The following is a 17715-nucleotide window of genomic DNA, read 5'->3' on the forward strand; positions in this document are numbered from 1 at the left end:
AGGTGCTGTGGAGTAGCCACCACGTTCCCCAGACCTAACTCTTCTGGACTTTTGAGAATCCATCATACATTCACGTGCAAATATCCAACTGAACACATTGCAGTCAGTAGTTCATGCTGCAGTTTGGCGGCATCATTTGTGTGTAGATGTTAATGGTGACCGTTTCGAACACCTACAGTGATATCTTGAAATTGGATTTTAAGCTACACTTTCACCAAAAATGAGACAACTCCGTAAATTAGTTTCCAAGTTATGGACTTTAAAACAATGGACACATTTTTTTGATCCCTCTGCATTTAACAGTTTTCATTAAGCTCATTTTTAGAAACTCTGAAAATTATTTTCAGGATTTGGTCTGTAATTATAAAGGGTGGGTAGCAGTTCTAGCACGTGCATTAAAGCAGCAGCTGTTTCAAAACACCAACACATTGAGGATTTCTCGAAAACACATCATTATTGATAAAATTTGTAGTACTAAAATCACAAAAAGCATAACATTTGTGGTTGAAGATGTACTTTAACTGAAGATGTCAGTCTGGAAAAGAAGTGTTCTAAAAGAACTAGATTGTGAATTGTCTTTTATGCACTTTATAGATGGTTGAGTTTAAGTTATTGGTGCCTTTTAATTCTGTTGCAAGTGTGTTAGTCTTTTTTATGCTTTTTATTCTGAATGGTAGTTTGCTTTACCAGATGGTCAGCGTGTGAATATTTATTTGCGTTTGCATATTTTGTGCTTGATTTGTATATTATTGACAATGACAACTCTCACCAGAGAGAGAGAGAGAGAGAGAGAGAGAGGGTTGAGTGTCAAATATTACTGAATGAAAGTACTTCTATTAGCTTAATAATGAAGGCCCCGAACACTTTGGAAATGAAAAGTAAAATAATAATAATAATAATAATATATTATGTATAATGATAATAATTGTTATTATTATTATTTACACATCAGGATGTGAACCACAGTTTGTAGCTCAATGCTTATAACCACTACACCAGGATGAACTAGAGGAATTCCAGTCTTTGTACTGTAACTTGGACCTCATGAAGGCTTTAACAGCTGGATAAACTGAAAGAACCAGAGGTTGTACAGAGTTTCAGGGAGAGCATTAGGGAACAATTGACAGGAATAGGGGAAAGAAATACAGTAGAAGAAGAATGGGTAGCTCTGAGGGATGAAGTAGTGAAGGCAGCAGAGGATAAAGTAGGTAAAAAGACGAGGGCTGCTAGAAATCCTTGGGTAACAGAAGAAATATTGAATTTAATTGATGAAAGGAGAAAATATAAAAATGCAGTAAATGAAGCAGGCAAAAAGGAATACAAACGTCTCAAAAATGAGATCGACAGGAAGTGCAAAATGGCTAAACAGGGATGGCTAGAGGACAAATGTAAGGATGTAGAAGCTTATCTTACTAGGGGTAAGATAGATACTGCCTACAGGAAAATTAAAGAGACCTTTGGAGAGAAGAGAACCACGTGTATGAATATCAAGAGCTCAGATGGCAACCCAGTTCTAAGCAAAGAAGGGAAGGCAGAAAGGTGGAAGGAGTATATAGAAGGTTTATACAAGGCTGATGTACTTGAGGACAATATTATGGAAATGGAAGAGGATGTAGATGAAGACGAAATGGGTGATACGATACTGCGTGAAGAGTTTGACAGAGCACTGAAAGACCTGAGACGAAACAAGGCCCCCGGAGTAGACAACATTCCATTAGAACTACTGACGGCTTTGGGAGAGCCAGTCATCACAAAACTCTACCAGCTGGTGAGCAAGATGTATGAGACAGGCGAAATACCCTCAGACTTCAAGAAGAATATAATAATTCCAATCCCAAAGAAAGCAGGTGCTGACAGATGTGAAAGTTACCGAACTATCAGTTTAATAAGTCACAGCTGCAAAATACTAACGCGAATTCTTTACAGACGAATGGAAAAACTGGTAGATGCGGACCTCGGGGAGGATCAGTTTGGATTCCGTCGAAATGTTGGAACACGTGAGGCAATACTGACCTTACGACTTATCTTAGAAGAAAGATTAAGAAAAGGCAAACCTACGTTTCTAGCATTTGTAGACTTAGAGAAAGCTTTTGACAATGTTGACTGGAATACTCTTTTTCAAATTCTAAAGGTGGCAGGTGTAAAATACAGGGAGCGAAAGGCTATTTACAATTTGTACAGAAACCAGATGGCAGTCATAAGAGTCGAGGGGCATGAAAGGGAAGCAGTGGTTGGGAAAGGAGTGAGACAGGGTTGTAGCCTCTCCCCGATGTTATTCAATCTGTATATTGAGCAAGCAGTAAAGGAAACAAAAGAAAAATTCGGAGTAGGTATTAAAATTCATGGAGACGAAGTAAAAACTTTGAGGTTCGCCGATGACATTGTAATTCTGTCAGAGACGGCAAAGGACTTGGAAGAGCAGTTGAACGGAATGGACAGTGTCTTGAAAGGAGGATATAAGATGAACATCAACAAAAGCAAAACGAGGATAATGGAATGTAGTCCAATTAAATCGGGTGATGCTGAGGGAATTAGATTAGGAAATGAGACACTTAAAGTAGTAAAGGAGTTTTGCTATTTAGGAAGTAAAATAACTGATGATGGTCGAAGTAGAGAGGATATAAAATGTAGACTGGCAATGGCAAGGAAAGCGTTTCTGAAGAAGAGAAATTTGTTAACATCGAATATAGATTTAATTGTCAGGAAGTCATTTCTGAAAATATTTGTTTGGAGTGTAGCCATGTATGGAAGTGAAACATGGACGATAACTAGTTTGGACAAGAAGAGAATAGAAGCTTTCGAAATGTGGTGCTACAGAAGAATACTGAAGATAAGGTGGATAGATCACGTAACTAATGAGGAGGTATTGAATAGGATTGGGGAGAGGAGAAGTTTGTGGCACAACTTGACTAGAAGAAGGGATCGGTTGGTAGGACATGTTTTGAGGCATCAAGGGATCACAAATTTAGCATTGGAGTGCAGTGTGGAGGGTAAAAATCGTAGAGGGAGACCGAGAGATGAGTACACTAAGCAGATTCAGAAGGATGTAGGTTGCAGTAGGTACTGGGAGATGAAGAAGCTTGCACAGGATAGAGTAGCATGGAGAGCTGCATCAAACCAGTCTCAGGACTGAAGACCACAACAACAACAACAACATGTCATTATATGACATTTAAGTAGAACAAATCATACCAAGAATGACGTGTCTTTAAAAATTTTTAATGTGCCGTTGCCTTGAAATGACATGCTTTTGTAACACACAAGTTATGGTATGAAATTACGGGATCCGATACGGTGTTTACCAAGTACCTAGCATCAAATGTGAACAGAAGTCAACTTGTGAACTGTAGGTTAGCTGTTAATGGCATGGCAGCCATTTTGAAAGTTGTTATCCTGTACGCAACTTGTACTTTTTCAATGAAAAGCGGGTCATGTGACATATTAGACTGGATAGAGAATTGTATGAGAAAAGCAATGGTGCCTTTCATTTGCGTGTAGCTTTATTCATTCTCAAGTTATTACTGATATCTCCTGCTTATACAACTTGATGGTACTAACACGAGCCACACACACACAGGGATTGTCCCGGTATAAGGAGAGAGGAGCACCTGTGTTATCGCAGAGGGTTTCAATCTACACCACCCAGATATATCACCCCTTACTCACAGTGCAAAGGTGAAACTCCTCAAGAAATTCTGCGTAATTGGCTGTGTCACAGAGATTAACCAAAACATGGATAGTAAAAAATGGCTACAGATGAAGCAACATGAATTGCTGTTCTGTAGAATACTGAGAACAGGACTCGCCACACGTATTGGTTGATTTGGGGGAGGGGACCAAGCAGTGAGGTCATCGGTCCCATCAGATTAGGGAAGGATGGAAACCAGGGTGAGCTGGCCCTGGACAATGAGAATTTTGGCCACATAGAACATGACATAACTTGAAAACGAATGAAGTCGTGCTCAAATGACAGATACCACTGTTTTTCTTGTGGAATTCTCTATCTGTCTTATATATCACATGACCCCCACACCCTCCACTAGAAAATTGTGGACTGAATCCAAGATGACAACTTCCAAACCTCATAACATAACCTCATTGGTCCCCCCCCCCCCCCCCCCCCTCTCTCCCATCTCCTACTGATTGATTTTAAATTTATGTTTATCCACTCACATTTGTTTTAAAAATGTGATTCCAAGCCTACAGACCACACTGTATTTAAGTCTACATATAAATACCAGATGTTTGCTTGTGGCAGTAGCCAGAGTTGTTGCCTACTATCTGTGCCGTGACATGTAACCGAATATTTATGCTCGACAAAGGCACGCTGAAATTGTAGTAGCGGAATATAAATGTCATCAGCCATCTTTTAAATGATTTGTACAAGTAGCAGACCCATATTACAAAAAGTTAGTGGTAACATGTCAACTCAGGTGGGTCCTGCCATTAACTGAACATATTTGATAAATTGACAAATTTGCTGCACTGATCTCCTTCATTACACGTCAGACCTCATATACAATATTTTTCAGAAGAGCACAAGAACAAGTGCACAGCAAACTGCTCATCACCCTTTGCTACCGAGTTGGTGAATTTCATGAAATTAGTCACAGCTTAATGACACTGTTGAAGAAGACTAAGAACACACTAATTCGCCAATATAAACAAATTTTTAAGTGATATCAACAGTCACATTTCTTGTACGTTCAGGTAATATACTGAAAAGAATCAATCTGAGAAGTTTTCGCAGTAGATAATAGTCTTATAATTCTGTATATATGTAATAGCACAGTAAGTTGTGATTGAAAGGATTAACTGTACAAATATATGTACATCTACAAATCATATCATATATACAAAGATAAATAGCTTAAAACCTATCAGTAACTGAAGTTCATGTACTTTTGGAGCTTTCATGGTAAAAGCAGCTAACTGTGTTTGCAATTGCACGGGTCCTTCATTTCTTACAAAAGTCAAAGATTTCACCAAGGATTAGTAATTAAACTGTTCATTTTTCAGTCTTACATCAGTTCTGTAAGCAAACGAATATCATTTATCATTATACTACTGAGGAAGGACTGGACATATAGATGTGAATTCTACTGGACAGTTTGTCTGACAGCTCACAAAGTTTCCACAGTACAGAGTTTTTGTGCAGATTATATCAGTGACAGTGAAACATGCAGTTCCACACTCATCTGTCTGTCAGTAAAATTTCCTACTAACTGCAGTGGCCAAGAAACTAACATTGGCATGAACTGATAAGAGATCTCTTATCTGGATTGTTGCGGCATCCAAAGGACTCCAGCCTATCGGGTCTGCTTATACAACTTTCCACACCGAAGACTGGAAGTTCCGACAGATTAAAAAATAGCCGACGTGCGACTCGTAAGCTCAATGTCACATTATGCTGTGCACTTTGTCACATAATCGCTTCCCCTGAGTGCATTTAATTCCTGTGCGACCAATTATTATTTTGTGGACACGGTATCCTACAGAACATCACCATATTGTAAGCTTACAATAACTAACTTTTAAACTATGAGGTAGAAGAATTTACAGAAGAATAGAAAAATGCTTAGAAATGGAAGAAAGACTAATGAAAGACAAACTATTTTCAAGGCACTTGTAGACTTGCAAGGAAAGATAAACATAGCTGTCACTGACTTCTGAATGAGACCAGTTTTTTTATGTTTCAGAACACAAGAAAACACATTTGGTGTTATATGATGTGCTGTGGACCATCAGATGTAGGAGAGAGGGGGGAATGAGGAGTGCAAGGAAATGAGCAGACGTGGGACCGGACTGCCTGTCACATATTAGAGATGAATGCGACATGCTGTATGTGTAGTTTATTACAAAATGAAAGTGGCTATAAAATTTGTTACTGGATTTTTCAGGTATTTCAAAGGAAAGGCAAACTAGAGTCAATCACATAGTTTGCAGACAGATTAGAAAACAGCTACTTGATACAGACATCAATGCCGAAGAGTACAGAAGAGTACATGAAGAAGTCACTGATGAAAATGATATTGAAAATGATTTTGGGATGATTCAATGATACAGCTAGAAAAGAGATGACTTAAGACTGCAGTGAAGTATTATATGGCAGTCACGGAGCAGTGTTTCTTCACATTATACACCACCAAAGACAAATAGAACAAAATTTCCTGAAGGTTACTTGGCTGATGCTTACAAAATATGGACAAAGCAGCCAAGAGGAAATGATGATCCACAATGGTGCCCTCCTCGACTAGCCCAACACATCGACACTTAGAGTCAAATTTACTATCATAATAAGGGGGGGGGGGGGGGGGGCACAGTTCTGCAAAACTTCAAAAAGAATGCTCAAATGACATGGCAGAAATAGGAAGGTGCTACAATGAAGAATAACTCATGAGGTACATGATCTGTTGATTTATATACAACTGAATGTTACGACTCTGGATGATGCCTTTTAAAGCACAAATTGATCCAAACGGTACTGTAATATTCAAAGCTTCCAGAACATGGTTGCAGTGGCTCAAGAGAAAAAAAAAAGATTGTTTCTTGCATGACCACACATTAAGTTGGTAGCAGATTTTTTTTTATGATGCTGCTAATGTAGAAAAGGAAGCTAACGAGTTTATTACAAAAGTAAGGTGTTTCACGGAAGAGTATAATTTTATGCTACAGCAGACAGTTAATACAGATCATCAAAATTTGCTGAAGAGTTATGTTCTGGGATAACTCCATTAAGGGAACAGACACGATTTATGGTATCATGTGTTTAGGTGCAACAACCACCCATTCATACATGAAAACATCTGTTATTTTATTAGATGGCACCCTTCTTCCACATATGTATGTTGTCATCTGGGAACCCATTGGGAAATTTCCAGCCAAGCACAACATTTCAATTACTGAATGTGAAAGCATACAAGGTGTAATCAAACAGTAGTAGGACTGAATTTCTGTAGTGCAAACGGAGGAAGCAGAGAGTGGTCACATCGATTTTTGTTGTCCTCTGTTCAGTAGTGCAATCGCATTTCAAGATGGAGAAAAATCTCAAGCAGTGCTATGCCATCAAATTCTGTGAAACTTGGGAAAACTGTGATGGAGACCCTCAGAATGATTAAGGACGCCTGCAGGGATGCTGCCCTGAGCATCTCAACAGTATTCCAAGCAGCACAAGCTGTTCCGGGAGGGGTGGGAGCCCATCAAAAACAACCAGTGCACCAGTTGCCCATCAACACCGAGGACTGAAGAAAATGTGACCTAAGTAAAGATGTTCCTGGAGTCTGACTGGTGCTTAAACATTTGTCTGACGAGTTCGAAATTTCGTATGGCAACATACAAAAAATTGTTACCGAGGGTTTCGCCATGCGAAAGGTGTGCACCAAGTATGTGCAAAAAATTCCGAGTGATGAACAAAAACTGAATCTTGTGCAAATTTCCCAGGAAATTCTGAACTGTGCCCAAGAAAACATCATTTTTTTCCACAATGTGTTTATCAGTGACAAACTGTTGTGTTTTGAGTACAACCTGGAAGCCAAACACCAGAGCGCTGAGTGGCAAACTGCCAATTCCCCACATATGAAGGAAGCCAAAATGAGCAAGTCAAGGGTCAAAACTATGCTCATTTGCTTTTTTGACTGTCGTGGTGTATTTCACCGGGAGTTTGTGCCCCCTGGACATACTGTGAATGTTCAATTTTACATGGAAGTGCTTGAAACGTTGTCCAAATGTGTTCTCCAAGTGCAGCCAGACATTGCCGCCTGATGGAAGCTGCACCATGACAACGTGCCAACACTGGGCGGTCCGTGACATTAAAGACACAGCACAAGCTCGGACTACGGAAGGACGGAGAAGGAAATTGACGTGTCCTTTCAGAGGAACCATCCCAGCATTTGCCTTAAGTGATTTAGGGAAATCGTGGAAAACCTATTTCGGGATGGCCGGATCTGGGTTTGAACTGTCGTCCTCCCGAATGTGAATGGGTACCTGTCTACACCACCCTAATGGTAGGAAGTACTCGGATGTGCTAAGAGCCTAATATGATGCTGCCTGTCCAGCACCTGTCATGCTGTATACAAATGTCAAAGTGGCAACACTTCTCAAGGCAGCTCCAGCCCTGCATAGAGCCCCATTGTACACCCACATGGCTGTTGAGCAAAGTAACAGGTATAACACCTTCTGGTAGTCTCTAAAAAAAGACTCCTGTTCCCAAATTTTTGCAGATATTAGACCTTGCTGTGAACACTGAACACAAACAGGTACAGTTTAATGAAGATGACACAGAACATTCTAACTGTACGGTGCATCGGAAAGCTTTCCAGTGCCGACGATCACGTGCGGTTGGTGTGCACCCGACGGTGTGGTGGGATCCTGGTGCGGTGACAAATTGCGGACCCCACCGGTCACTTCCGTTCCCACGCTCCTGTACGGAACGGCGACATCAGCAGTGTAGTTCCTGAGTTCCGCGATGACGTCGAACATGTCCACAGTCTTGTCGCCGTGCGAACCACGGTGGGACGCGCGGTAGCTGTCGCGCGGGTACGAGCCGTCCGCATCCGGAATCCTCTTGCCGCCAGAGCTGCAGCCATACAGCGTGTAGTTGAGTGCTTCGTCATCGTCTTCTTCGTTATCGTCCGACAGCCTGTCGGAAATAGCGCTCATCCGCTTCCCCGGCCGGCGCACCTCCGCATACACGGAATGCCGCTGCTCCTCTTCGATAAACGTGCTCTTGCCGGACTGAAATGAAAGTCGGGAAGAAAATGACGTGTTATGTAACAGCACTTTAGCACTAAAAACTGTTAAAATTGAGCAAATTTGAAACACATTAAGAAAGAAAAGTGTGTAATTAATTGTGATCTCTCGGGTTTCTCTGTGTGACTGATTATAGGGGTGCTTCTGGGAAGTCAGTGAATTGCGGTTTCCATTTTACACACAGTGTTTTGACGCACAACTCGGTCGTCTTCCTGAGGTGATGTGAGTTTTGCTATTGTACATGCTTGCTGGAGTTCAGGCATCTGAAGAAGACAGCTGGGTTGCTCATCAAACAGTGTTCATAAAATAGAAATAACACAGCTGAGTATTCGAAAGCACACCTTTAGTTGGACAGTTACTACCAGGTTCAAATGCCATAGTTGTAACTTCTTGCTACGATGTGGAACAAGTCATTTCTACACTAATAGTACTCTTTACAACTGAAAAATATGAAGATATCAGACCCGTACTTGACATGGAAGAGCAGTTGAATGGAATGGACAGTGTCTTGAGAGCAGTATATAAGATGAACATCAACAAAAGCAAAACGAGGATAATGGAATGTAGTAGAATTAAGTCGGGTGATGCTGAGAGAATTAGATTAGGAAATGACACACTTAAAGTAGCAAAGGAGTTTTGCTATTTGGGGAGCAAAATAACTGATTATGGTCGAAGGAGAGAGGATATAAAATGTAGACTGGCAATAGCAAGGAAAGCGTTTCTGAATAAGAAAAATTTGTTAACATCGAGTATAGAATTAAATGTTAGGAAGTCGTTTCTCAAAGTATTTGTATGGAGTGTAGCCATGTATGGAAGTGAAGCATGGACGATAAATGGTTTGGACAAGAAGAGAATAGAAGCTTTCGAAATGGGGTGCTACAGAAGAATGCTGAAGATTAGATGGGTAGATCACATAACTAATGAGGAAGTATTGAATAGGATTGGGGAGAAAAGAAGTCTGTGGCACAACTTGACCAGAAGAACGGATCGGTTGGTAGGACATGTTCTGAGGCATCAAGGGATCACCAATTTAGTATTGGAGGGCAGCGTGGAGGGTAAAAATCGTAGAGGGAGACCAAGAGATGAATACACTAAGCAGATTGAGAAGGGTGTAGGTTGCAGTAGGTACTGTGACATTAAGAAGCTTGCACAGGATAGAGTAGCATGGAGAGCTGCATCAAACCAGTCTCTGGACTGAAGACCACAACAACACAACAACTTGACAACTTACATTTTTGTTGTTTTTTGGGTTCTGTTACCTCAACCGGTAAAAACAGAACCCTTATAGGATCACTTTGTTCTTTGTCCATAATCTGTCTGTTTATTCTGTCTGACCATTAAAGAACTTGTTTTCTTGGGAACTGGAGGTCATATCAAAATTTACGCCAGATACTAAAGGCCCTTGGAAGTGTAAAAAAAATTTAACCTTCTAACTCATTGTAATCAAAAGATATGGTCATTTATGTCACACATTTTGATACTTGCAAATTCAACATCTATAACATACTTCCCATTAACCTGGAATCATGAAATTTGACAAAAAGCTATGTTTCACAATACAAGTAAAGAGAAAAATCTTAAAACTGTAATTTTGTATTCATATCACACAAAAAATTTTTTTGTCTTGTCCGTCTATCTGCCAGTTAAGACCCACTTTTCTCAGGAACAGGTAGGTGTATCAAGTTCAAGTTAATGTCACGTACTGCAGTCTACAGTTCCTTGGCGGTGTAGAAAGTTTAAGTTTCCAAGTCAATGTAATCAAAAGGTAAGGCTGTTTATGTCATGTATTTTGATACTTACAAACTCACTTGTCAAAAGCTGTAGCGTGCTTTGGCAAGAAACTAGGTTTCACAGTACAAATGAAGTAAAAAAATATTCCAAAAATGGTTCATTTGTAATTGTATCATACAAAATTCTTTTTCGTCTATTTCTCCGTCTATCTGTTGTTATCTATCTTTTCTCTAAGGAGTGGGTTGACATATAAAGTTGAAATTTCTGCCACATACGAAAGTATATAGGCCCTCTCTCTCTCTCTCTCTCTCTCTCTCTCTCTCTCTCTCTCTCTCCACACACACACACACACACACACACACAACTACTACCATGCATTCCGGAACTATTCTATGGAGTAATTTATCAGCAACACAATACACTTTCTGATAGATGCTATACAAAAGTCTTTGAAAAACTTTAATTAAAATTATTGTGTTTTACCTAGGTCTTACTTAGGACTATCATCTTCAAAGTAGTCACTTTGGGTGCGAAATTATCAATCGCAACATTTCTGTCACTCCTGAAATCCATCCTGTAAGCCTTTTTTGTTAGAGTATTTAGTACTCTCAGTGATTCTGCTGGGATCTCGTCCACTGTACCAAACGTTTGCTCCTTTAATTCGATTTTCATCACGGAGAAGAGGAAGATACATCGAGGTAAGTCTGGTGAAGATGGTCACTGGGGAACAACTGTCATTTTGTTTTCAGTCAAACATGTCTGAATAATGTAGGGTGCATGTGGTTGTCAATTGTCCTTCATATACTACTACTTCTTGTTTTCTCTTGTCCTCCTTCAATGACTAAGAACATTGTGATAGGAATCTGTATTGAGTGTTTACCCCAGGCAGACAGATTCTCTATGAAGAAACCTGTCAATTAAAAAGAAAAAAGAAGCTGGCCAACGTGAAGGACTGTTCCATCATGACAATTACTGTTTACAGCAGATATAAACAGTGTGCCAGACCGAGACTCAAACATGGGACCTCTGCCTTTCACTGGCAAGTGTTTTGTCAACTGAACTGTCTGAGCATGTCTCACGATCCATCCTCACAGGTTTACTTCAGCCAGATACGATATGAGATACTGGTCGAAGTAAAGTGTGAGGACAAGTTGTAAGTCGTGCTTGGATAGCTCGGTTGACAGATGACTTGCCTTTGAAAGACAAAAGTCTCAAGTTCAAGTCTCGGTCCAGCACATGATTTTAACCTGCTGGGAAGTTTCATATCAGCTCACACACTGCTACAGAGTGAAAATTTCACTCTGAAGTTGCCATTTAGTTTCAAGGTAGAAGCCATAAACTAAACTCTCATCACCAATGAATGCTTTTGAAAGAACGTTTGGATTGCTTGAAACATTTGTTTCAGTTTTCTACAGACTCCCACACTAAGTTCCTTTTGATCATACTAATACAGTCGTGCTTAAAACTTTGCCACAGTTCTTCTTGTGTTCAGTTCTTCTGACAGAATATTTTCACATTTACTGTAACTTATCCCAGGAACAGAATAATGTTATTTCATTTTTTGAAATTACTCTTCCGTACAATTTATTCCTATAGACTTACCACCCCCTCTCCCCCACCACCCCTTCTCCACGTAAGTGTTAATATATTATAGCAACATATGCACATGCAAGGAGCTACTGATGTAGGATGTAATTTGAACAATACCTTCTTTCCACAGAAGACTGTCTGTTTCTTTGCATGCATTTTTATGTACGAGCAGTAAGTGTCAAAGTAAGTGGTATTTGGTGCTGGGGGCTGCTTGCCATCCAGTGTGCTCTTCTGCTTCCTGCAAACAAAAGAGAATTATCTGCATTGTAATAAGGCTGCAAGAAATGCGAGAAATAAAAAGTTGCCACTCTTACAGCAGTTGCAATGGAAAATAAGAGAAGCGAGTTACAAGAAGGGTGTCAACGGGGTAGGGCGTACACATATCATAGGCCAGTTGCAGCTCTGTGTCATCATGTGTACCAAAGTCATTATGTTCTTGAGAAACCAGTGATGTCTTTTGACAAAGGAGACCCAGAAAACATTTTCTCAAATTCAAAATCTCCAGATAAAACAGAAATTCAGAAATAATTAGAGCATTCAAAAATTACAAGGCTTCTGGAGAGGAAAACATGAAAAAAAAACCTCATGAGAATTCCAGGTGTGAGATGGAAGATTGTGTCAAGAAGCTCCTGATAAATTAATGGTGTGTGTGTGTGGGGAAGGTATGTAAGGGGGGGGGGGGGGAGGGGGGAAGGGGGAGCATAATGACCTTTTTTTCCACTCTGAGCTAAATACCAGCCATGAATAGTAGTTTAATCACACTTTTTAAATATTGATAATTTATATGGAATAACATTCATATAATGAACACTCTTTGAAATGTGAAGTATTTTAAAGCTTGTAATCTGTAAAACTCAATAAAATTCAGTTTCAATGCTAGGTCAAAAATGTAGAATTCCCTGACATTTTATGAAATTCCTGAAATTCCCTGAGACTTCACTGATTTTTCATGGCAAAATGTAATTTCCTGAGAATTACAGGTTTTCCAGACAAATCACCACCCTGATACTATACATTTGAGCTTTTGGCTTCTAGTAGCTGCAGACAGGAGGTTTGGGTGAGAGGCAGAAAAGGAGAGAAGTAGAGGAAGGGGGGGGGGGGGGGGGGGATTGTGGGTGTGATGGTGGAAAAGAAGGCTGTGTTGTACTGGAGTGGGAGCAGGGAAGGGGATAGGTGGGTGAAGGACAGGGATCTCCCCTATATGGCAAGTAGCAGTCTATGCTTTCCACACTACTGCCATTATTGCATTCTGGATTTTCGATGTTTGAAAATTCAAAAACTTTTGGAAGAAATTTGGGAAACATAGAAAATTCCAGAAGAGCTGAAATGCTCTCATATTCATTACACAACAGAGGAAATAAGACTGATGTTAACAACTATAGAGGAAGTTCTCTAGTGACTGTTATGTACAAATTCTTATCACTGACCTTTAAAATGGTTTGGAAGACCAATTAGACCATCGGCTTGGTTAATACCGAGGGCATTTTAGAAAGGTCCAGCCCTGTGTAGAGCAGATTATGAATTTCAAACTCATTGTAAGGAACTATTGTTTAAGAAGTAAAAATCTTATCATAACCTTTGTAGACCCCAAAAATATGATGACTCTGTAGACAGATAATAGTTCTTCAATACATTACAAGAATTCATCTCAGATAATAAAAACTTACCAAATGAGAAAGCGCTGGTATGTTGATAAGACACAATAAAACACACACACACACACACACACACATTTCAAGCTTTTGCAACCCAAGGTTGCTTCATCAGGAAAGAGGGAAGGAGAGGGAAAGACGAAAGGATGTGGGTTTTAAGTGAGAGGGTAAGGAGTCTTTCCAATCCCGGGAGTAGAAAGACTTACCTTAGGGGGAAAAAAGGACAGGTATATACTCGCGCGCACGCACGCACGCACGCACGCACGCACGCACACGCGCACACCTATCCATCAGCACATATAGAGACACAGGCAGACATATGTCTGCCTGTGTCTGTATATGTGCGGATGGATAGGTGTGTGCGTGCGAGTGTATACCTGTCCTTTTTCCCCCGTAAGGTAAATCTTTCCTCTCCTGGGACTGGAATGACTCCTTACCCTCTCCGTTGAAACCCACATCCTTTCGTCTTTCCCTCTCCTTCCCTCTTTCCTGATGAAGCAACCTTGGGTTGCGCAAGCTTGAAATTTGTGTGTGTGTGTGTGTGTGTGTGTGTGTGTGTTTGTGTGTTTTTATTGGGTCTATCAACGCAATAATTACAGAAACACTGATGGAAACAAAGTCGAGGATAAAAGTCTGTGGAGAAATTCTGGAACAATTTGAAATCAAAACTGGTGTAAGGTAATGTGATAGCTCTTTCCCAATGCTCTTCAAATGCAATGTCTTGGGTGCATTATTTCATGTGATAACAGGATAATAATCAAACTTAAAAATCAACTCAGTTCTGCCATCAAGTTCAAAATCTGCACTGGAACAATCAAGTTCCCTCAAGATCAAAAAATACGCCCCAGAAACCTGCAACCTGCAGAAGTGAAGTTCTTACAAACCATTATTTAGAAAACTAGGAAGTATAGGGTAAGAAACGAAAAAATAAGGGAAGAAGCTGGAGTGCACGCATCTTAGAAAAAGAGCGTACGAGTGAAGGGTAGCAAAGAAATGGCTACACACAGATGTGATTGGTAGAGGACCAAGGAAGATGCGACAGCAGCAACTCAAGGAGGATACAGGATCAAGAGGAGTCAGCTGGGATACAGTCCTGACAGAAGAATGGTACACAGACCGACATGAGTGGAGGAAAGTCCTCATAGACCACACCTGGGCAACTGGAGTAGAAAACCAATGGTGATGAAAAAGTGTTTGCAGCCCACAAGTGAAGTGAAATGGTAAGAATGTTTGAAAGCCGGTCAGGTGAGTTTAGAGGACCTATATCAGAGGGAAACAGTGTGACATCCTTTCTGCCAGCATCACCGATCTCGCACAGGGATCACTTGAGTAGCATGTTAGAGTTTAGAGTGCATACGAGACATGTAGAAATTACACTTCCTCTCACTTAATATGGAAATAGAAGAAAACAGAAAAATCTTTTGTAGCAACTACTTCACCATTCTTACAAAGATCCTCATTTATTTCTGCGAGTGTGTCTGTCATAGAAGGGTCGAGGCATAACTCATTGCTAATATTTTTTCTTCTTGTAGATACCAGCCCAGTTAGAAAATGAGAACTATACAATGTGAGTGGGCATTGAGAAATGTGCAAAGATTTTGCATAATATATTTACTACTGCAGTGTGCAGGGCAATACCGGTCTCTCAGTGAAAAATGATTACTGCACTGCACACATACAGTTGCCATGGAAAACTAGATCTAAAGGTCTTCAAAGCAATCCCTTGCAAAAGTGACAACACACTATTAACAATGTGGGAGGTGCAAAATACCACCTGCACATCCATTTGCCACACCGGGTCTGAATCGGGTAAACTGTAGACTGTTTCACTTAATATCAATATTTTACACAAAATAACATCATGAGATGGAATCCTCCCAAGTTAGAATAGCTATCGGTAAGGTCTTCACCAGCACACATGACAGCAATTGTTTTAGCTCTAGGTGTTTTAGAAAAGGTAATATGAGAACAGATAAATCTCCTCCAAGGTTGGTGTATGGCTGATAAAGGAAAATTCCCTTTAGGAATTGTAAAATGACAACAATACAGAATGGTTGGTGAGTACTTACACTATGTGATCAAAAGTATCCGGACACCCCCAAAAACATATGTTTTTCATATTAAGTGCATTATGCTGCCACATACTGTCAGGTACTCCACATCAGTGACCTCTGTAGTCATTACACATTGTAAGAGAGCAGAATGGAGCACTCTGTGGAACTCATGGACTTGGAATGTGGTCAGGTGATTGGGTGTTACTTGTGTCATACATCTGCACGTGAGATATCCCCAAATGTAAACATCCTTAGGTCCACTGTTACTGATGTGACAGTGAAGTGGAAACATGAAGGGACACGTACAGCACAAAAGTGTACATGCCGACCTCAACTGTTGACCGACAGAGACTGCTGACAGTTGAAGAGGGTTGTAATGTGTAATAGAGAGACTGCTATCTACATCTACATCTACATCTACATCTACATCTACATCCATACTCCGCAAGCCACCTGACGGTGTGTGGCGGAGGGTACCCTGAGTACCTCTATCGGTTCTCCCTTCTATTCCAGTCTCGTATTGTACGTGGAAAGAAGGATTGTCGGTATGCTTCTGTGTGGGCTCTAATCTCTCTGATTTTATCCTCATGGTCTCTTCGCGAGATATACGTAGGAGGGAGCAATATACTGCTTGACTCTTCGGTGAAGGTATGTTCTTGAAACTTTAACAAAAGCCCGTACCGAGCGTCTCTCCTGCAGAGTCTTCCACTGGAGTTTATCTATCATCTCCGTAACGCTTTCACAATTACTAAATGATCCTGTAACGAAGCGCGCTGCTCTCCGTTGGATCTTATCTATCTCTTCTATCAACCCTACCTGGTGCGGATCCCACACTGCTGAGCAGTATTCAAGCATTGGGCGAACAAGCGTACTGTAACCTACTTCCTTTGTTGTCGGATTGCATTTCCTTAGGATTCTTCCAATGAATCTCAGTCTGGCATCTGCTTTACCGATGATCAACTTTATATGATCATTCCATTTTAAATCACTCCCAATGCGTACTCCCAGATAATTTATGGAATTAACTGCTTTCAGTTGCTGACCTGCTATTTTGTAGCTAAATGATAAGGGACCTATCTTTCTATGTATTCGCATCACATTACACTTCTCTACATTGAGATTCAATTGCCATTCCGTGCACCATGCGTCAATTCGCTGCAGATCCTCCTGCATTTCAGTACAATTTTCCATTGTTGCAACCTCTCGATACACCACAGCATCATCTGCAAAAAGCCTCAGTGAACTTCCGATGTCATCCACCAGGTCATTTATGTATATTGTGAATAGCAACGGTCCTATGACACTCCCCTGCGGCACACCTGAAATCACTCTTACTTCGGAAGACTGCTCTCCATTGAGAATGACATGCTGCGTTCTGTTATCTAGGAACTCCTCAATCCAATCACACAATTGATCTGATAGTCCGTATGCTCTTACTTTGTTCATTAAACGACTGTGGGGAACTGTGTCAAATGCCTTGCGGAAGTCAAGAAACACGGCATCTACCTGTGAACCCGTGTCTAAGGCCCTCTGAGTCTCGTGGACGAATAGCGCGAGCTGGGTTTCACACGACCGTCTTTTTCTAAACCCATGATGATTCCTACAGAGTAGACTTCTAGTCTCCAGAAAAGACATTATACTCGATCATAATACGTGTTCCAAAATTCTACAACTGATCGACGTTAGAGATATAGGTCTATAGTTCTGCACATCTGTTCGACGTCCCTTCTTGAAAACGGGGATGACCTGTGCCCTTTTCCAATCCTTTGGAACGTTTCACTCTTCTAGAGACCTACGGTACACCGCTGCAAGAAGGGGGGCAAGTTCCTTCACATACTCTGTGTAAAATCGAACTGGTATCCCATCAGGACCAGCGGCCTTTCCTCTTTTGAGCGATTTTAATTGTTTCTCTATCCCTCTGTCGTCTACTTCGATATCTA

At 40.6% G+C, this 17715-nt stretch overlaps 1 protein-coding gene across 3 annotated transcripts in view; it reads right to left on the reverse strand.

Annotated features, from left to right (window-relative positions):
- Positions 1–2622: 2622 nt before the first annotated feature.
- The window catches only part of LOC126293532 (zinc finger X-linked protein ZXDB-like), a 119853-nt gene continuing 104760 nt past the window's right edge, over positions 2623–17715 (reverse strand). For all 3 annotated transcript variants that reach the window (XM_049986799.1, XM_049986800.1, XM_049986801.1), the window contains 2 exons: positions 12187–12307; positions 2623–8733 (listed from right to left, as the gene is read on the reverse strand). In XM_049986799.1, the coding sequence (XP_049842756.1) occupies positions 8287–8733; positions 12187–12307 (568 nt within the window). In that variant the 3' untranslated portion in view covers positions 2623–8286. The remainder of the gene's footprint in view (positions 8734–12186; positions 12308–17715) is intronic.

The sequence above is a fragment of the Schistocerca gregaria genome, chromosome 10, assembly GCF_023897955.1.
Source record: "Schistocerca gregaria isolate iqSchGreg1 chromosome 10, iqSchGreg1.2, whole genome shotgun sequence".
NCBI classification, from domain to species: Eukaryota; Metazoa; Arthropoda; class Insecta; order Orthoptera; family Acrididae; genus Schistocerca; species Schistocerca gregaria.